Consider the following 22,126-nt stretch of genomic DNA (forward strand, 5'->3'; position numbering starts at 1 on the left):
CTGTAGCTGCTCAGTACAGAGCCTGATGACAAGGTCCACAAAGATGAATGGGAAACATCCCAGTGGTAGTACCAGGCTTTGGTTCAGCCTTGTGAGCACATATACCTATACATACACACCCCATTTTCCACCTGTATATATAACACATTGGGTCTGTCCACACAAACACATTTATATCTGTATATACACACATTCACAGGCTACAAGACACTAGTGCTAACACTTCACAGCCTGTAACACAAACAGCTGCCACTGAAAGCGTATGATCAAACTGCTGTCCACTTAACTGCATGGAAACTCGTGACTTCCTCAAGGACTTAAATTGGTCTCTGAGATGTGACCGGTGTGGAGATGGTTTGTTTTCTTAAAGCCTCTCATTTCAAGCAGGTTTTTCTGCTCCTTCAAGTAGTATAGTCATGAAATAACTGTTAATAGCTGTATTTGACTCCAGACTCTGAAAATATTAGATCCTGATGCAAATAATGAGAAATTGTGTTTCTTGAAGGCAGCAGAAGCTTCCTTTGTGGTGCGGGATGGGAAGAGGAGCACTTTTAAAGGACTGGACAAAACCTGATCAGCTAAATTAGCCTCTTTTCTATCAAATATAAACATACAAAAATCTGACTAAACTTCAGGCAGAGCTGCTGATGGATGAAATTTAGAGGACTCACAGAATTAGGGAGATAAACCACTTTGATTTGTGCATCCTTTTCGGGAAATATGGAGGTGAAAAGGGAGAAGAAAGGAAGGAGAGTAGCTTCTGTAGGGAACGGGAAGATTTTAATTGGCTGGAAAGCTAATAAGAATAGCAAAGATACGAAACTAGCAAATATTTAGATGGTAAAAAGCCATCTAACTTTGGGGGAACCTCATTCTAATAAAACAAGATCAAAGAATTGCTTTTGTTTTCATGCCTAACCATTGACATTTAAATCATTCATTTCCATGGTACTAGTTGAAGACTTTTGTACCATATTTGTGATCTATAGAGACTGCTGTGACTGCCTGTCACATCACCTGCTAATGCATTCAGAGAGCTTGTTCAGAGAAAGGTCCCATCATGAAAGTCAGTATCAGGGAGGTGTAGCTCTACAGACATCCCTAGAGCTCCAAATATCGATGAAATGCTTTAGTGGACTGAGGCCAGAAGGGGTCACAGTCTGGTCCAAATATCAACTTTTTGCAGAACTGCAAATTTAAAACATAGGCCAGTACAAGATGATGCCTGTAGTAACACACACTTATTTCCTAGAAAGCAGTAAACAGAACTACCTGACAAGGCAGCTTTGCTGGGTCCAACCTCCCTTCTCCAGCTAGGAAGAGGCTGCAGCATTCTGCAGAGCCCCTGTGGCTTGCACTGCCTTGCCAAGGGAAGTCTGTTAGCCTGCCCCTTTCAGAAAGGGGCATTCGGCATCACAACTGTCATAAGGAATTATGCACACATTATCATGCAAATGAACAATAATATTTTTGTTGCAAGAAGTAACAAACAACTTTTTCATTAGAAGAAGCAATAGTAATAATGAAAGGAGTATGAGACAAATTAGTACTTTTTAAAAAGAAGTCACCACACCCCCAAACTTTTTGCTGCTTTGCTTTCTCCCTTCTTCAGCAAGCCCTGGTTTTGGTCTGTCATTCCTAATTACTTTGGCAAACTTTGTTAGGTAGATTCAGCTACAAAACATGTAGTGACCCCAGTTCCCCCCTCACAGAGTATCCCAGACTGGGTGATCACGGTGCAGGTTGGAAAGCATGGCAAGGGAGGCATGGGCGACCGTGTACCTGCACATATGCCCACATGTGCAACGACCCTTATTCTCAGGCAGCACTTGTGGTTGTCATTTCCCAGGAGGTCACAGTAGATAGTGACTCTAACTCCTTTCTTCCTTCAGGAAAATTAAACATGTAAGGTGACCTCAGTTCTGCACGTTATACAGCCAGTTCCAATACCAAAACACACAGCTGCCTTCTCGCAGTGTAACTGTTCACTGCTCTGTATCTAGCTGTGATTTCCACCTGTCCAAATGAAACTGGTGTCGTTCTATACTACTTCAGATATTGTTCCTAGTTTTACATATAACATGTTTTTGGTGATTCTGGGGACTTTGAAAATCTACAGGGATATGTAAATATTATGCAAAATATCTCAACAATTGCAAAAGACTTCAAAGGCAGCTGTAGGTGCTCAGGAGCCCTTCTAAATTCAAACCTTGTGTACAGAGCTGAAGCTCAAATTCAATGCTCTAATAAGCTGAATTTAAAAAGGAAGAATATTGGATTGTTTGTGGATTTTCAGAGACAAACCCATGTGAAGTGATCAGTCTTCAATTTACAGCAAACAAATACACATAAATTTATTTAAATAAACATGGAAGTTGGACTTCTGAATTATTTTATCTTGTTGGCCCAGTGCTGATGGAAGAAAAAATGCTATGCAAAAGTTACTAGAACTGCACATCACAGCACCACTAGGAAAAGCATCACTTATAAAGAGTAACATTGTCAGTCACTTACAGTTTGTTCTGATCACTCCATCTACAGCCTTTGAAAGGCTTAAAAGGAGCAGCCAGCCAAATAAAAACATATTACCTTCAAAGAGCCAGTATGCTGAAAACATTCTTCTGCTTTCAGTACTATAAATTCTGGATCCACAGTACACTACAACAAAGTTGGAAGGACTGTAATGGCAAAGCATATTAACCATGTAACAGCAGCTACTCACGAACTGGCTCACTTCAGTTCTGTTATTACTTACCCATGACAAGGTATTGTGTCCTGGTCTGTGATCCTTGACTCTTCTAGCTGTTGATACGCTGGTCCTGTAATTCCATTGAACCTACCCCGAGGTAAGGGAGGAGTCCTCCGAAAGGCATTTCTATGTAGCATCCCATTTTTTTGTCCTGGGCTGCAGCATGAAGAGAGACTTCTAGGAACAACACCAAAAGTACAGTAAAAATTATCACAACAAATGTGCAAACTGCAAAGTAAAGATTCAGGATTAATAAGGCACAGATTACTGTTTCTATAAACTTTGCTGTGATGATCTAGGACATCAGTTGAAGTTACCTGTGGAAACACAGTATTGTGACCCATAATTAGCTGCCAATTATGCCACATTTAATACACCATCTCTCTTCTAGGAATGAAAAAAAAATTGCCTGGTATATTAAGAGGTTTTTTGTACTTGAAGAAGGATGCTTCATTTTTTTTCTATGCCGCATTATCATAATCCTATAAAAAGTTGACTCTTCAGACAGTATCAATAAACTGCACAGCTCCATCGTACCTACAGCTCAGCTTAAAACCTTAGATTTAGAGCCCACTGGATCATCTATCAGCTCACAGGGTCCTGCTTCCTCATACAACGTTAAATTGGGAAAAAATATAAATTAAGAGTGTAAGTGAAGCTCCTGAACTGCAGCTTGAAGAAATACAAGTTTTGTCCACATTGAACAAGATTTTTTCTCTGTACTGTTTTTATTCTTGTTTCTTATATGCATTGATTGCTTTCTTCTTTAGACATAAATACCGTGTTGTTTCTTCATACGATACCCTACGAACTCGAATATGATAAAAACAAGTGGAAAATTGCTTTTGTAAACAAGATTTTTGTACTGATTTGGAAGGGGGATGGATTTTTTCAATTTCATGCAAGAATTAAAAGATATCTAGAACCCATAGTTTTGGTATTAGCTGTAAATTCCGCTGTTGCTAATGCAAAAATAAGGGAACACAGAATTAATGCAACACATAACTTATTTCTACCATTAACAGGTCACAATACTGCACAATGTGACTGGCTATTTATTTTCCAGCTACTCCTAGTTCTCTTGACTCTTATTTCTCCTGGGTCTCAGAAATGAATATGTATTACCTAATATTTGTCACATCCTTAATGATGTTTTAATATAAGTTTTGTAGATGCATTTTAATAATAATTATTTTTAGTTATGTAAATAATTTCAAGTTCTGATACAACTTAGCTATGCAAAGACTTCTGATAAGTTTGCTTTTCTTTTTCTATTATAATGTCACTTTAAAGTTATCTGCATTTTGTACCTAATGGGAACTTCATTTACAGTTAGGGCCACATCTACTCCCAAAGCAATTCTTGCTTGGGCAACATATGTTGAACAAATTCTCTTGGAGTTCACATTTCCATTAAAACTGACCTTTTATGCCCGAAGTCAAAACATAAGAAAGAAATTCAACAGTCTCCATCCCACTGCTCAGGCTAGCAGTGTTAAATCACAATCTCTGCTCTGTTATCTTCCACACTTTTACTTTCCTGATGCTTTTTAATTGAAAAGATCAATAAGCCATAGCAATAGCACTCCCTCAAGGATTTCTGATGCTCCTTAAAGAAATGTTTCCTTAGTTATTAAGGAGGCTGTGAAAAAAACTTGTTTAAAAAACTGAAGTACTGGCCTGTCAATTCTGAAGGGTGAGTTCAAATTGTGAGTTACAGTTCATAGTCTGTAAAATAACACTGCCACATCACAAAACAATTGAGAATTTCTGCTTGGTAGAGTCTGAGATTATTACAGCAGGGGGTCTTAAAAGATGCAGTTGAATGAATAATTTGTAATGAATAATTAATTTCAGAGCTTTGCATTTATTGTGGTATATTCATAAATATTCCAGAAAAGTCAAAAAACTGATTAACTTAACAGACTTTAGACTGATTGCAAATATTTGAGACTAAAAAGACATTGGGAAATTGGGGTTGGTTTGATGCCCTTGCTCATCTCCTTGCTGGGTGAGAGTACATGGTCTCCCATCTGATAATATGCACATTCACAAAACAGTCACAAAAGCTCTGCATTTGTAACAGATGTAATTGCCACACATACAGGTGCACCTGAGAGAATTGGTATAAACTGGAGCAAAGATGCACAAAAAGCCCTATCTGCATGACCTCCAACCTGCACTGAAACAGAGGATACAGGCTGCGGAATGTGCGTGGACTGGTTAGACTGAGGGGATCTGGCACGTGCCAACATCTTCCTGCAATCACAGCAGCTCCAGCACCAACAGAGCTTAAGTAATGGATTTGTTGGTAATGTGAGGCTCTTCTGCTTTCAGTATTGCTGACAGAAAAACAGATGGGGAAAATGAACAGAAATGATTTGTGGTCACAGCCATTCACTAAGAAGGACCAGGAAACAGTATCACAGGGTGAGGCTGAAGCTGCAGGATAACACATCAAAGACAAGATAGTAATAATTTTTGTTGAAAGTGGAATAAAGTTTTTCCTTTTTCACAAATGGCTACTCTTGCTCTCAAAATGTTAACACAGACCCTCTCAGGCTTCAGTTATGTTGCTCACATGAAGTGTGCCTTTCTGGGAAGCAATGCCTATTGGCTTTCTTAAGGGAATTTACCCTCCTCTAGCCAACATTATGGTTTCTTCCTCCCTGTACTCCAGTCTAACTGGGTAAAAGAAAGCAACCCATGTAACAGACCTGTTCAACAAAACAGACCAGTAAGGAAAGCTGTAGCAGAGATTCCTTCAAAATCAGTTAATCAGTTACTCCAGAGTAACAAAAATCAGAATATGATTGAACGGTTTCCCAAGCAATGAATAAACTAGGGAGAAATACAGTTTTGGTGAATTAATGGTTTGAAAGCAGTAGTTCAACCATCTCTAAACTTAATTAAGAAGTTGGGATTCACTGGTGTCAGTTGTTTTTGTGCAAATTTTTTTTAGGTTGAGTAACCAAGTGAAAGCAAAGTCTGTCTCAACGGGTGGAGAATTCTCTTTTCAAAGCAGAGGCATAAGCCCCAGGTGCAGTTAGCCATGTTCATGAAGAGAAGACAACTTATACTGAATTTAAAGTAACTCCGGGAATTCTTGTTTATACATCACATTATGAACATGTTCAGAAATAACTTTATCAACAGGACCATGAAAAGCATTAACAAAAGAATGACAATTAAATAATTAAAACTTTAGATGGGATCCTAATCCTTTCCTTCTTCTTCAATAGGCTATAGAAACAGTACTTGTAATCATGGTTGTGTGTGCATATATTTTATTAATTCTTTCCCCTTTACTTTCCATTATTGTGATGCATGAAAAAAAAGATGCGAAGTTGAGAGAGAAAGGGAGGTTCTAAAATAAATTGTTAATACTCTGGCTCTGTACCTGCAAAAACTCTAAACAGAGGCATATTGTATTACATACTACATTACCTACTGATCACAAGATGCAAACATGAGCGTGGAAGACATGGGGTTTGTCCTCGCAAGATGGAAAGAGCAAATACATACCCCAATGACCAAGCTACCTGCTAGATAGACAAATATCTTCTGATGTTCCCTAGGAGCCACATTTTTAGGGTAAGTTATTGACAATCTATTGCTAGCATTTGTTTAGATCAACTATTCAGACTTTCAACCAATTTTCAGTTTTAATAAAAAGGACGCTATACCAGAGAACATAAGCATCTCTCGATAAACACCACGCAACAAGTAACGCTGCATCACAAAGCCCTTTTGTCAGACTGTTAAGAAGAACTAGATGACACACACTGAATGTGTCAGGATGACTAATTACCAAAAAAACTGCTATTCAAGGGGATCACAACTCAATCCCATAATTAACAAAACTCTGATTTATTTCTATCTGTTAGAAATGAAGACAGTTTTCCACTTACTTTCCACACATAATCCCAGACAACTTTTTGAGTGCATTGTGTGCTTCACAGGAAGTTTACTGCTTAAACACATTTTTTACTTTCCAATTGTGACAGTAGTAAGAGTTCTTTCACATATGCAGGCAGATAATGCAAAATTCTTCTACAGTAGTAAGAGTGCATAATAAAGGTAAAACATTCAAGTACTAAGATTCAGTGGGGATTCAAATTTTCAATTCAATATCTGCAGTAATTCTGTGCATGCAGCTGAGGTTGGTAGAGACAGAAAATTGCTATTACCTAGTAATCTGAGTGAAAAAAGCTACGTGGTCTTGACCAGTCAAATTTCACCACCCCCAACTGATTGCCCACCTTGATAATCTTACTGACAGGCCAAAATTTTATTTGATTAAGGAACTGCAAACAGACAGCTCCTGGTTTTAAGAAATAACCAGCCATCACTAGTGCCCTTGAAAACACCAGCAGAGGAAACAGCTCTGGATGTTGAACCAAGTATTTCCATAGCAAGCAGGAACAAAACAATAATATAGTTTAACAACAGCACAAAAGAGAGGACCTGCAGAGCTGTTGTAATTTTTCCAGGCTCATGTCAGGTTTGGAATGAAGGAAAAAATGCACGCCAGTAAAAAATTAATTTTCCTCATTTGGTCACATTATTTAGAAACTAACAGGAACTGAATAAATTAAGAAGCTGTCACATGGTGCATAAATTAAAGGCAACCTGTTAAGTCTTAAATGTTCAAATCTGTTGCATGTTTTAAAAAGCAAGGACTTTCTATAATACATTCTAAGTTATAAAACTACAAAGAGAAAAAGTATTATTTATTCAAAGAAACAGTAAGAAAGGCTGGAAGTTTGCAACCCTGTCTTTCTGCAGCAAATGAGTCATTAACTTCATGAACATTGATAAGGGAAGTCTTGTTTTTAATGGTTTCTCAAACTGCAGTTGTTCCATTCATTGGTGTGTGTCTACAGCTTGGATGGCATCTTGAAACATTTCCTCCAGGACTTCTACAAAACACAGATACAGTTGGTGAAGACTGTTACTGCCTTTTATGTCTGCAGCTAAGAAAATGCTTGGACATCTGCTTAATGAGTTGGTTGAGGCTCTGTTGGAATCGTATCACTCGGCACGTCTCCCAGTCACAGTGCACAATAATCCTGCACACGTACCACCAGTTCAACAACACCCCTTGGATGCCTGCCAAACCTCCCATGAGACAGCTGTTTGCTTACCTATGTTGCTTGCTGGGCTGGGTTCCTCTTTCAGGAGACAAGGCGTCAGGGAAAGACTGATGGCCTGAAAAACTAGACTCCATAACCTTGTCCAGAATAGGCCCAGGATGCCTATCTGTTTTTGAATACTGCAGCACAGAGAACAAAATTAATTAATACACAAAAGGCAAAGTACATTGTTGATGTTGTTCAATCAGAATTTGTATCAGAGTGAGGCAAGAATTCCTCTAATTCATTTTAAAATTAAAATTAGGCATTGCCAGTAATACATTCATTCACTATGGTTTACATAGAGGAAAGCAGAGGTACTCATTACATAATCACCTTATTCACATCAAAATGCTGTAACTGCATTAGTAGCAAAATTACTGACTGATCTGCCCAAAATGACTGGGAACACTGATCTCTTTGAATAAAAGCCTGCTTTTGAGGCTGTCTGTGTAGAGACTGAGATCACAAACCACCTCTCAGAGGATGGTCAGCACCTTCTTAGGTCTTTTGGTCATTTCAGTCAAACATTGCTTTTATCAGCTTGTGTAACCATGAAAACCAAACTGCAACAGTATTTATATCACAAGATAAGTAAGAAAAATACGCAAATCCTCCTTTCTGAAAAAGTCTGAAACTTTTGACTTGGAAGTATCTGTTCTAGTAAGAACAGTGTGAACAGTTCTTGTAAGAGTTGAAGGTACAAGGCAGTCTCTAGGCACAGAGCAAGACACAAAGGTCTGGAAAGCAGACACTGGACATGAACAAGAACAGATTTTTATTTTTTCTTTTTGCTTTATGATTCAACTAGAAGTTAAGAAAAAAAAAAATTGCCTCTAATCCTGCATGGAGTCAGAAAATCGAAGTTTAAAAAACAACAAACACCCTGCATTTCGGCTTGGAAGAAGTATCAATGTTGTGAGTGGTTACTGGCCAGTATCTCAGAGATAACCCACATTTCCACTTAGGTGTGAAAAATACTGAACTTTGCATATTTTTTACATTGCATTTCAATGACCTGCACTGAAACTAATTGATCTACTTTTCTTTTCTACATTTCTTTCTATACTGAGTTTGTGGTTTTTTAGTAATAGATAGCTAGATATTCATGTTATATTTAAAACAAACTGGTACTGTGGAAGTTTGTACATGCTTAAATACTTTAGGAAGTAAACAAAAATTAAAATAAAGGTTAAAAAATGCCAAGCTATGATACAATAGCATAAACATTAGTGGAGAACATAGAGGTTTTTCTGAAGTACAATTCTTCATAATTATTTTGTTGTTTAACAGAAGACCAATAACTCCTCAAAAATACAGAATTACTTTCTGATTTTCACTCATGGTTTTCTACATTTCCCCAGACTTCAGCAAAATCAAGAAGCAATAAAAGATTACTGTCTTAGAAAAATGTCTTCCATGCAATTTTAGTCCATATACTCAGATTTTTATAACCAATTTTTATAGATAGAATAATAGACCTTAACATTTTTCTCCAGTGCTCTCCTCCCTCCTTCTGTTGTGTGAAATACCCATATAAACAGGGCCAAAATCACTGTTTGTGTTTCTTAAGGCAAAGCTGTGAGAGTGACAATAGGCAAAATGTTGCAGCATGGATGAAGTAAACAACTGAAATAATAGTAAGAAACATACTACACGCTCATTTCTTTTAGTTACCGTGATCTCAGTTGTCACTTGCAAATGTTGCAAATAAAAAATACAGATAGAAGCAGAGTTTTTAAGGTACTTGTGTCTGTGAATGTTTAAAACTTTAATAGTTATCTTGCCAGCTGCAGAAATTAAACTGTCCTTGATTTCTGACCTGAGTAAATCAATTTGAGCTATGCAAAGAATGAGTTGGTAATGCCAGCTATTTCTGTCCTTTTTTGTGTTTGTTCATGATACTAAATTGAAAGTCCAAATGGCTTGTAAGACAATGAATATGAAGTGAATCATGACGGGTAGTTATAGACAAGTTGCACCTTTTGCTACATCCACGGTTAAGATGGATGTGGGTTGAAGTGATGTTATACACTTTATTCATCCCAACTGAGGAACACCAGGGGCCCCAGAAGCTGCCCTGGTGCTGCCTAGCAAACCATACTGAAGGTCCAACACACAGCATGACCCAGGCACAGGAGGATATTTTTTTCTCCCTGACAGAACATTCAATGTATGCCATCTTCAGATACACCACTCACCAATCACCCTAACAGCCATAACATTAATTACAGTGAAAATGTGAATCACTGTTTAAATTGAGGGTGTGGACATATAGAGAGTTTGAACAGTTTAACTGAACTTTTCTGGATGTATCACATTATTCATGTTCTAACAGATTTATCCTCCTGCAGCTTAACTGTAAGTGCCACATTCTTTCTCTGAGATCACCTCTGGGGAAAAACATTTTCAGATTTCTGTGAGGAGTTTACAGCAGTGTAAGTTGATACCAATGGAAGAATGGTATAGGATTAGCCCCCAACTGTATCCCCACAAAGCCCAATCTGCTCCTTCCACAGCCCAGTTCTCACCTGGGCTGAGCTCCACCAAGCTCTCCAACTGAGTGAGCCGCTGAATACCAGCCATGATGGGCTGTGAAACACTTTTAAAGGACTATTCCAATAGGTTGAAAGCATCACTGAAAGCTTTTCTGTGTTATTTGGGTTTTTTATGGTTTTATTGTCTTGCTATTCTTGCTTAATTATTTGTGCTTGTTTGAACAACTACCGAGAAACACTGATGCATATGGCTAAATAAATTAAAGAATAACGACAGCATTTAAAAATAAACCATTTTGCAAATTTCGATTTTTCATGGTTTTGTGGAGAAAATAATCTGTTATGTACAATTACTCGAGTCTTGGACAATAAAATTCCACCCCCCAGTAGTTAATTCTAAGCATATCTGCAATGGCAGCCTATGCCAGGAGGCAAGAAATCAGCCTCTGCCATTGACCTACTGCACGACTGTGCATCATTCCCCTGCTCCATGCCTGCTATTATTCTAAAATATAGGATCCATCACTAACAAATGCCACTCAAGTGCTACAGAACAGCTTGACACTGTTGTCCTAGTGTTATGCAAAATAAAACACCCATCCCTCCCCCCAGCTTTTTTTAGCTCTTCCTCCTCAATGATTTTCCCAGAATAGTACAGATACAAAGTCCTGAAATGCATGTGGAAGAGGGGTGATGTGGGGATCCCATTTCAAAAAGAACTGAGAAGGCAGAGAGGTCAGCTTTAAATTACATTCAGAGAGGATGCATCAAGGAGGTAAATAGATTGTGATTTTTCTGGACGGGATGACCTTGCACAAAGTCCATCAGGTGGTATATTTAATGTCCTTACAGCTGTTCCCATATGCTCTGTTTTGTAGTTCTAGACAGAGGACAGCAATTTCAAGTTTGTCTATTCTGGCAGTTCTTCCTCAGTAGTCTGAATGTCTCCAGTGAAGGAGACTCCACAACCTCTCTGGACAGCCTGTTCCAGTGCTCTGTCACTCTCACAGTAAAGTTCTTCCTGATATTCACATGGAACCTGCTATGCTCCAGTTTGCATCCATTGCCCCTTGTCCTATCACTGGTCATCACTGAAAAAAGCTTGGCTCCATCCTCCTAACACTCACCCTTTACATATTTGTAAACATGGATGAGGTTGCCCATCAGTCTCCTTTTCTCCAAGCTAAAGAGGCCTAGCTCCCTCAGCCTTTCCTCATAAGGGAGATGTTCCACTCCCTTAATCATCTTTGTGGCTCTGCGCTGGACTCTTTCAAGCACTTCCCTGTCCTTGAACTGTGGGGCCCAGAACTGGTCACAATATTCCAGATGCAGCCTCACCAAGGCAGAATAGAGGGGGAGGAGAACCTCTCTTGACCTACTAACCACCCCCTTTCTAATGCACCCCAGGATGCCATTGGCCTTCTTGGCCACAAGGGCACATTGCTGGCTCATGGTCATCGTCCTGTCTACCAGGACACCCAGGTCCCTTTCTCCTACACTGCTCTCCAGCAGGTCAGCCCCCAACCTGTACTGGTACCTGCTGCTTTTCTTCCCCAGATGCAAAACTCTACACTTGCCCTTGTTGAATTTCATTAAGTTTTTACTATCACACTGTATCTCAGGAAAAACACACTGTGAGCTTTTAAAAGAGTAAAGTCTATCTGCGGGTCAACATTTATTAATTGTATTAGTATTATAGTGACTAAAATGAATTTATTTCCTACTATCAAAAAAAGGCAACATGACACAAAACCCCACATTTTCCCCCCTCATTGTAAGAATATCAGAAACCTGGAGCTAGTAATTGCAAGCTATTAGAAATCTTTTAGTGAAAGAGAGAAATGAGACATAGATGCAAGACAGTTCTCCTACCTAAAAGGAGCATTTGGGAAAGGGAAAAAACTGGCTTCCGGGATCACATAAACCAAAAAGCCAGACTGCAGAACAAGTCTTCAGAAAACAACCACCTTAATTTTTTTAAGTTTCTATACAGGTTCCTGGACATGAAGAGAACTGAGATTTCTCCCTAAACCCATGGAGTGGGAGCTGCAGAGGGGAATGGTAGATTGATCCCCCCAGCAGTGAGGGGCAGCAAGGTGGCAGCACGGCTGCAGGAGCGCTTGCCTCTCAGCGCCACTGCCCGCTCCTCTTCCCACCTGGCAGATGTGCCCAGGGCAGAGTGCTGGTCTCTGATGGGGAAACAACCCCTCAGCCATTCCTACGAAATACCATTCCAGAGCTCTTTTCTGCTACCTTGCCATACCCTCTGCTCCTTTTCCCCCCCTCCAATCTGCCAAGTTTTGTAAATATTTCATTAACTGGATACATGCATTCCTGCACTAAAATCTTGCTAACAATAGAAACCATTATTCCCCTGCACTGCTATGCTACATCCTGCACAAGGTCATTCTGTTTCTCTTGCTTAGTATCTTTGCTCTCAAAGGGAAGATGCATTAATGACAAGGAAAAAACAGCTGCCTGCAAGCAGCCAAAAGAACAAGAAAATGGTGTGTTAATTACCAGCAGTGATAATGCGAGTCTGAAGAGCATTAAAAGCTGAAAAGCAAATTTGGATAAAAAAACAATAAATAAAAATAATGGTTTTCAATCTCTAATATCTGAAATCTGCAAACTGCTACTTCAGTCTTTATGGCTATTGTTACAGCTAAAGCAAAAGACTTAAATAAAGCTAATTTGTCAGCTGCTCAGAAGACACCAAATAGTTAATTGTGATGATGGGTTGACAAAATACTGCACTGAATTACAGTGAGAAAAAGGCAAAGAACATATTTTTAGTGTTAACCAAGACCTACTTCATATGTTAGAACAAAAGGATCACAAAAGCTCTTTACCTTCTGTTGCCACCATTACAATTCAACAACATTCCCAAAAGCTTTTCAGGGGCTAGAAGTAATAGATGACTGAATGAACTGAAAGTGAAACACAGGATACCACAAGGTTCCCTAAACTGTGACTATGTTATTTAATGGGAGCCATCTTCCTTCTTGAAATAGGGCATTTTTCAGGAACCACAAAGCATATCATGACCACAATGGTGTTCCTATAAAACAAAATCTTTAGTGAACACAAGCAATGTTCTGATAACTCCTCTGTCATGGCATGGAGGCTCCACTTACTCTGAACTAGTTAAGAGGTTAAAATTTACTTATTGCTACGTGAATTGAATGCAAGCCAGGGGTTGAGATATCTACGGCTAACTGGCCATGTTCACTTTTGCTAGACTTCCACTGTTTTGATGGAATCTGATAAATAAGGTGATCAGCCCTTTAAGCAAAACTAAGACACTCAAAAAAAAAAAAAAAAAAAAAAAAAAAAAAAAAAAAAAAAAAAAAAAAAAAAAAAAAAAAAAAAAAAAAAAGTTAAGAATTTAGAAAGTCTTCAATAAATCTTTTATTATTTCAGATTCTATTGCTACCAAGATCATTCCCAGTTGTTCCAAAGATCTGGTTCAAAATAAGACAGGACTAAATGTGTATGACTGCAGGGAAGAGAATGACATGCATTGAAAAATACCGCACATCAAGGGCTAAGTGAATTGATCTGCTTCAAGTTCCTCATTTCAAATACACTTCACGTATTTCATGGTTGTTACTTACATATAACTATATACAGAAAATTATTAAATACATTTCAAATTTAGTTCAAACAAACATCTCTTTCTGGTATCAAAAGTTATTTTAATTCAAGACCCAGGAAAATGAGACCATCTGCACAGTCTTCCCTTGGACACTAGTTTAGGTGTGTAAATTTAGTTCTAGATTTTGAATTTACTCTGAAACAGTAAAAGATCTCTAGATTTTTTCATGTAGGTTCATAAAATACTTGTGGATTTGAACTCACTTAAGATCAAGGACCCATAAGTTACCTATAAACCATACATATGAGCAGGAAACTACAATGGTAATTTCTACTGCTGGGTGAAGAGCTAGGGGGCTCAGCAAGCACTATTACATGAACAAAATGTCCCAGGATCCATTGAAATAACTTCAGAAAAAAAAATATCTCTGCTTGGTGTTTTCCATTAACAGACCTGGTAGAAAACATTTTATGAAAGAGGTGAGAATTCTTGTTCCCATTGCTCAGATGCTAATAGCAACAAGGCAATGTGCTGCCGTCAGCAGCAGGAACTCAGCCAGGCTATTAAGTGGTGTAGCTGGCAGGATTACTTACATTTTGCAGCTGGACTCGGCTTTGTGCCATACACTCTGACTTTGCCATCATGCTGGAAGCATTTAGGCTGTAGGTTTTCCTATTCTGTGTTTCTTTCAGCTGTTCATGAATTTGCTTTGTTTGTTTCCTGCAGAGAGAAATAAAATGATTATGTATTATATTAACAGGCTGAGCTAATAATTCACTAGTGTCTAATATCTCAATGCAGGGGTCATTTTCTGGCGAGGTGTAAGAAAGGAAAGAAAGAGCTCTTCTGTTTAAATTATCTTCTATTCTTAGATTACTAGCATAGCATGTTAGTAATTTTAGTGCAGAATTTTTTAAAATCATCTATTACATATTTAACAATAGCTTGCAAGTAGGCCTGAATATTAAAAAAGCATTTTGCTCAGATTTGGAACAAAGATTTCGGCAAATACTGCAGGTGTTAAACACTGTTGGCAATAAAAAGTGTCAATAATGAATCAAAGATTTCTTATAGAAGCTGCTAAGGCTTGACCTATAACCCAGTACCTTACGTAGATCAGCTTTTGCTTACATACTTAAACCTGAAAAAAACCCATCAGTATGGCATCTGAGGTTGTGTTTTTGAACAGACTATGATCCTCTATGTCAGAGTGAGGAATACCACTAGATTATTCACTTGCAATTTCCAAGAGATAAGTACATCATAAATACAGGTTTCCATTTCTGCCACACTATATTGGCAAACTGAGCATTAAACGTCTGTACATGATTGAGGATATGAGGCAGCAAACTTCATTTTACTTCTCTGTGCCACCAGCAGCCTTTGGACAGCAATCAGTGTGGAGCCAAATTTCAGAAGGAAGTAATTTCTGGAAAGTGTTGACAAAAAATAAGGGGCACATAGCCTTTCTATACTGAAATTTGAAATTTTAGGAAAGTAGCTTCAGAAAATTTTGGAAAATTTTAGGTGATTTTGCTGCTGAAAGCCTTGTGTCATGATCAAGTTTGATAGAATCTTACTTGACTCAGGCCAGTGAATTTGACACCGAATGAAGTATTAAAGCAATTTCAAGTTCTTTCAGTGCAATTTGTGCATAGTGTGGAAAAGGAGCCGACTAGAAGAGGAGCGCTGCTGGATCTTGTACTAACCAACAAGGAGGGCCTTGTTGAAGCAGTGGTGGTCAGTGGCAGCCTTGGCTGCAGTGATGACGAGTTGGTGGAGTTCAGGATCCAGTGTGGAAGGAACAGAATACCCAGTAGGATCAGAACCCTGGACTTCCACAGGGCAAACTTTGGTCTCCTCAATCAACTGTTAAGGGAAATCCCATGGGACAGGGTGCTAGAAGATAAAGGGGCTCAAGATAGCTGGTCAACATTCAAGGACCACTTCTTGCAAGCACAGGATCACAGCATCCCAATGGTTAGGAAATCTAGTAAGGGTGCTAGGAGACCTGCATGGTTAAAGAAGGAACTACTGGGCAAACTTAAGTGGAAAAGGAAAATCTACAGATCATGGAAGGAGGGGCTGGTCACGTGGGAGGAATATAGGACTGTTGTCAGAGGATGTAGGGAGGCAATTAGGAAAGCTAAGGCCTCCTTGGAACTTAACCTTGCAAGTCAGGTTAAGGATAATAGAAAGGGCTTTTTCAAATACATAGCTAGCAAAACTAGCAATAGAGGCAATATTGGCCCATTGAGGAATGAGGTGGGAGCCCTGGTGACAGAGGATATAAAGAAGGCAGAGGTGCTGAATGCCTTCTTTGCCTCTGTCTTCACTCCTGCAGGGTCTCCCTATGAGCCCCAGATTCATATAGCCCCAGAAGAAGTCAAGATAGAGGAAGAGTTTGACATGGTAGATGAGGATTGGGTTAGGGATCAGTTGAGTAATCTGGACATCCATAAATCAATGGGTCCAGATGGAATGCACCCAAGGGTGCTGAGGGAGCTGGCGGAGGTCATTGCTAGGCCACTCTCCATCATCTTCAGTAAGTCATGGGCAACAGGTGAGGTGCCTGAGGACTGGAGGATAGCAAATGTCACTCCAGTCTACAAGAAGGGCAAGAAGGAGGACCCGGGTAACTATAGACCGGTCAGCCTCACCTCCATCCCTGGAAAGGTGATGGAACAACTTGTTCTTGGCACTATCTCCAGGCACATCAAGGACATGGGGGTCATCAAGAGCAGTCAACATGGTTTTATCAAGGGTAAATCATGTTTGACTAACCTCATAGCCTTCTATGAGGAAATTACTAGGTGGATAGATGATGGTAGAGCGGTAGATGTGGTTTATCTTGATTTCAGTAAAGCATTTGACACCGTCTCCCACAGCATCCTTGTAGAAAAGTTGATCAGGTATGGGTTTGGTGATCAGGAAGTGAGGTGGATTAGGAACTGGTTGAAAGGAAGGAGTCAGAGAGTTGTAGTCAATGGGGCAGAATCTGGTTGGAGGTGTGTGACTAGTGGAGTCCCACAGGGGTCGGTACTGGGACCGGTGTTGTTCAACATCTTCATCAACGACCTGGATGAGGGTATAGAATGTACCCTCAGCAAGTTTGCTGATGACACTAAGCTGGGAGGAGTGGCTGACACACCAGAAGGCTGTGCTGCCATTCAGAGAGACTTAGATAGGTTGGAGAGTTGGGCGGGGAGAAACATGATGAAATTCAACAAGGGGAAGTGCAGAGTTTTACATTTGGGGAAGAACAACACCATGTCCCAGTACAGGTTGGGGGCTGAACTGCTGGAGAGTAGTGTAGGTGAAAGAGACCTGGGGGTCCTGGTAGACAGGAGGATGACCATGAGCCAGCAATGTGCCCTTGTGGCCAAGAAGGCCAATGGCATCCTGGGGTGCATTAGAAAGGGTGTGGTTAGTAGGTCAAGAGAGGTTCTCCTCCCCCTCTATTCTGCATTGGTGAGGCCACATCTGGAGTATTGTGTCCAGTTCTGGGCCCCTCAGTTCAAAAAGGACAGGGAACTGCTCGAAAGAGTCCAGCGCAGAGCTACGAAGATGATTAGGGGAGTGGAACATCTCCCTTATGAGGAAAGGCTGAGGGAGCTGGGTCTCTTTAGCTTGGAGAAAAGGAGACTGAGGGGTGACCTCATCAATGTTTACAAATATGTAAGGGGTGAGTGTCAGGGGGACGGAGTTAGGCTTTTCTCAGTGATGACCAGTGATAGGACAAGGGGTAATGGGTGTAAATTGGAGCATAGGAAGTTCAAGGTGAATACCTGCTCTGGGAGGGGAGGTTGGACTAGATGATCTTTTGAGGCCCCTTCCAAACCCTAGGATTCTATGATTCTATGATTCTATGAAGAGAACCCAGAGGAAAATTATTCAAGTGGTCAAGGGGGAAACTGTGAGAGCAGAAAATTTTCCTCAACATGAAAAAAGCAGTAAGAAGTACCAGTTCAGATATTAAATTTTAATAACAGTTTTTCATATATTAAAATAAATATATGGAATTTCGCTGCCTCTGAGTTCCTTAGTTCTGATTTGCACAAGTTGTTTGTTGTAATTGAACACTCTGTAAGCACCTGCTTAGAAGTAGGTATTTGTTAGAGCACATTACCTGAATACAGGTCATAAAATATAACAAATCTCGGACTCTGCAGGTCTCCTAGGCTTTCTATTTACATCCTATTTTAAAACAGCATGGCAAATGAAATGGCATGGTTTTACCTCGAAAGAATGCTACAAATATGAGTGGCATGTTTTTGAGTACTGTTACGAGCTCATGTTTAGTAAGATTTATAAATACAAGTGGGTGAAGAATTAATTTCTTAAGCACAAAATCTTAGTACACATTCAAAATTCTTTCTGAGCCAAAACAATTGGTAAAGTTAGTATCAGAATAACCTGAATGGATATGTCATCTGAAATATTATAGTGTAGAATTAATCAGTCAAGTGATCATGAAACATCTCTTAAAAAAAAAAAAAAAGTTGGTATCTAATAATTTTTGAAACCAATGAAATTGAGTAATCTAATTTGCAAAATGTAAAAACAAACTCTTCAGCTCCCCAGAAAACTCCAGAAGATATTAATAAAATTAACTCTAGAGTCTGTTTGAATATTTTCTGACCAGCTAAATTACACAGTGAGAAAATAAGCATATATGTCTGTGTCCTCCTGAAAAGCTAGCCATTTGTAGATTAGTCTCCATGAGGGTTATGGAACATCCAGTCTTTGTGATTACTGTTTTTGAGTGGAGACTTCATGTAAAGTCTAAAAAATTACAGTAAAACATGATCACAGCATCAGATTTTGGGAATCTCTCCTGTACATCCAGTGTTCTTAGAATTTAATCATGAAGAGACAAATTAAAAATTTTTGGAATTCTAATTTGAATTTATTTAGAAGAACTGGGTTTAAAATTGTTTCTACAACTACAAACACAAATAAGTACATTGGAATATTCAGCTTCACTGCTGCAATCTTTAACACTAGAATTGGGATTGCTGAAGATAATTTACTGAAAGAAACAATCTAATAACTAATTTCCTTTTATGTTCATGTAACCCATCATTACTATTAGGTTTATGCATATTCATTTTGTGAAGCTATAGGGTGCACAGTTATAGAACTAGGAATTATTAATAATTCAAAGTTACTTACCAATTCATATATTTCTTTTATAATACTTGTTTTCAAAACAAATGGGCCTCATGTGTTTTACTTTAGAGATATTGAGCAATAAAGTGTTGTTACTTCTGCAAGAAAAAAAGTCACTAGCCATTTATAAAAGTCTAAGCCATAAAGTGCAGCCCATTTCTGTGCTCTTCTGTCGTTAACACAACACTTTCTTGATTGCCCTACAAGGAGTAATTAGAAGGGTATAGTCTTTAATTATAGTTCAAAATGTCCTCACATTGAATTTATTTCAAAGCAGGACTTGTAACTTAATGGCATATAGGGAAGTGCATATTTCCAGCAGCAGGTATTAATTGTCAGACTAGGAAAGTTAGGGTCAGAGTCTTCATGGAAACTTTTTTTTCTTAAAGGGTGCACCCTTCAGAGTTTCTGTAGGTGTTAGCAATATAATAAATATTTGAAACATCAAATTAAGCCCAAGGATTGTCCCCCATGCAGGAGGAATAATTTGATAACTCTTAAGGTGTATGATCAAGAGACATCTGCCTGATGAAGAAGCTCCTCAAAATCTGCTGACTAAAAGCTAATATTTTAAAATCTGGTAAGGGTTGAGGCACTTTAGATTTGTTTGGTCTTACAACCCTTAAGACACTGGCCAATGTCACAGTTACAAGAATGTTTTACATGGCTTCTGTGCAAACACTCTTTCTTACTTTTGAACGGTTTGCCAGATGGAGCCCCAGCCAGGGAGTTAGGGACTGACTGGTATTTTACCATTACTGTGTTTCATATATTTGACAAGACCTCTCAACTGAACTGGAGGACCTAATTTTCTCATTACTATTCAAACTCCAGTTCCTAGAATCTGGCATAAGCACATTTCAAGTCTTCCCAGTATCTCTTAACTAACATAATACAGATAAAAACCCAAACCAAACACCCCCACCTCCTGCTGAGATATGAAGCACTATTGTCCTCTGAGTTAATCTTTAAAAAGCCTTATTTCTATTCATTATTTTTAGATACAGCTCTCCCCACCACCTCATCAAAATAATGGGATTCTGAAGGCTGTTCCAACCCAGCTCTTCACCACTCTATACAAGAGTGCAAAACCAAGAGGAGCACAGCTGAATAACAGAGGGACATTTTATTCACCTTATGCTCAGTTGCTGACTGGCTGTTCTTCCAACTGACCACTCCATTCTGCCTTTTCTTAATCTCTCCCTAATCAGCAAAAATCCCAAGCCTTTTCAAGAGGAAAAGGAACACATTATTCTCTCCTTCTTCTGCAGATCTAAAACGTGTGACATTTCTAATGCAGTAACAAAAAGGCTGTCCCTGCTCACAATTTATACTCAAACCAAGGAGTTTGCAGAGAACTGTCCTGCCACAGCATCCTCCCAGCTAGCATCAACCATCACACTCTAAATCCAAAGAACAACAAAACAAAATCCCTCAAGAAATTAGAAGAGGTAGGAGTGTTTAGATTAAATAAGAACCAACTCAAATCTTCACTCAAATAATGCACAAACTACTCCTGAAATGTGAAAAAAAAAAAAAGAGGGAAAAAACAAACAAACAAACTTGGTGATAGAAATGTCCCCAACAGAAATGCAATTTTTTAATCTCTTTTTTTTTTTTTTTAATATACACCAGTCCTTATCAGATTTCCAACCCAATAAAATAAATTCCAAAAAGGGGGATTCAGATAAGCATCCAAAATTTTAAATAGTGCAAACCTCCACATTTTTGATGCATGGCCACCATGATTAACCTCATGCAGGTACTGTTTATATTGATATGTGTTCTCCCGTTAGCTCCAGATGGAACAGGAATGTGGGATGACAACCATACAGAACAGATTTATAGATACAGTGGCACTGACAAGCATGTCACAAAGTTGCTATGAGGTTTTTGCAACTCAGTTTACACACATAACAATAAAGATAATAAAAAAATTATCAGTTGGGAAGATAAAGAATAGAGTGGAAGGTGAGTATTTCACTTGAAAATAGTTTAGTACAGATGATTCCACCATACATGGATAGTTCATAGAATCATAGAATGGTTTGAGTTGGAAGGGAGCTTGAAAATAATCTAGTTCCAACCCCCCTACATGGGCACGGACACCTCCCACTAGACCAGGTTGCTCAAAGCCCTGTCCAGCCTGGCCTTGAACACCTCCAGGGAGGGGGCAATGTGGTCAATGTGTCTGTGCATTACAGACACTCATTATGCAACTACATCAGCAGTTTACAATTACTAGCTACAGGTTAGAGATACCTGCAGTGAACTTCTCTCTTTCTGTATGTCTGTCTCAGCATATGAAAATATAAGGGGCATTCAAGGATATAACATGGAATGCAAAAAAGGACATGGTATGTTTAAACTTTGTTCTTCAAGAGAGGAAAGCATTATTGCACTGAGAGCGAAAGACATAAAATTATTGTCAAAAAAGGAAAGATACAATCTCTCCTTTCCTGCTATCTGCAAAGAGAAGCAAGAAGACATTACTCCTGTGTACTTTTCTTATTTTTCGGACTTGATAGCATAGCCATAGAGAAGTGCTCTGGTCTGTCCAGAGATAACAACAGCTTCAAAAGGAAGGGAGAAACTGAAGAATTTTAAAGCCATAAAAAGGACAGAAGCTAAGTAACAAACACGTAGGACAAAGGCTCTTACTTTGTTTTGAAGTAGAACGCTGCACAAAGCATGCCCACTACGACTATGCCAAAGACGATACAGGAAATAGACAGCACCTGGCGCTGGTACACCTCTTCGCTCTCTGTGAACAGCAAAATGGAGAATTATGAAAGCATCAGAAAACAATACTTGCAAAAACTGGATTTCAGCACATCACGGCTTCACTAATGATGGACAGATACAAGAGATTTGGAGGTCTGGATTGGCCAGTTCCTCAAGACAATGGATGCTTCTCTGAACCTCTCATCTAGATAAGGTTCACAGAGTTGTGGCCTCCTAGGAAAGTTGTAGAA

General features: G+C 39.0%; 1 protein-coding gene across 1 annotated transcript in view; it reads right to left on the minus strand.

The window, feature by feature from the left end:
* The window catches only part of NRG3 (neuregulin 3), a 98,842-nt gene that overhangs the window by 3,363 nt on the left and 73,353 nt on the right, over positions 1-22,126 (minus strand). Inside the window, 5 exon segments of the mRNA XM_010001152.1 lie at positions 2,756-2,926; positions 6,291-6,293; positions 7,896-8,023; positions 14,573-14,699; positions 21,813-21,915. Coding sequence (XP_009999454.1) covers positions 2,756-2,926; positions 6,291-6,293; positions 7,896-8,023; positions 14,573-14,699; positions 21,813-21,915 — 532 coding nt within the window.

This window comes from Chaetura pelagica, unplaced genomic scaffold, assembly GCF_000747805.2.
Source record: "Chaetura pelagica isolate M959 unplaced genomic scaffold, ChaPel_1.0 scaffold346, whole genome shotgun sequence".
NCBI lineage: Eukaryota > Metazoa > Chordata > Aves > Apodiformes > Apodidae > Chaetura > Chaetura pelagica.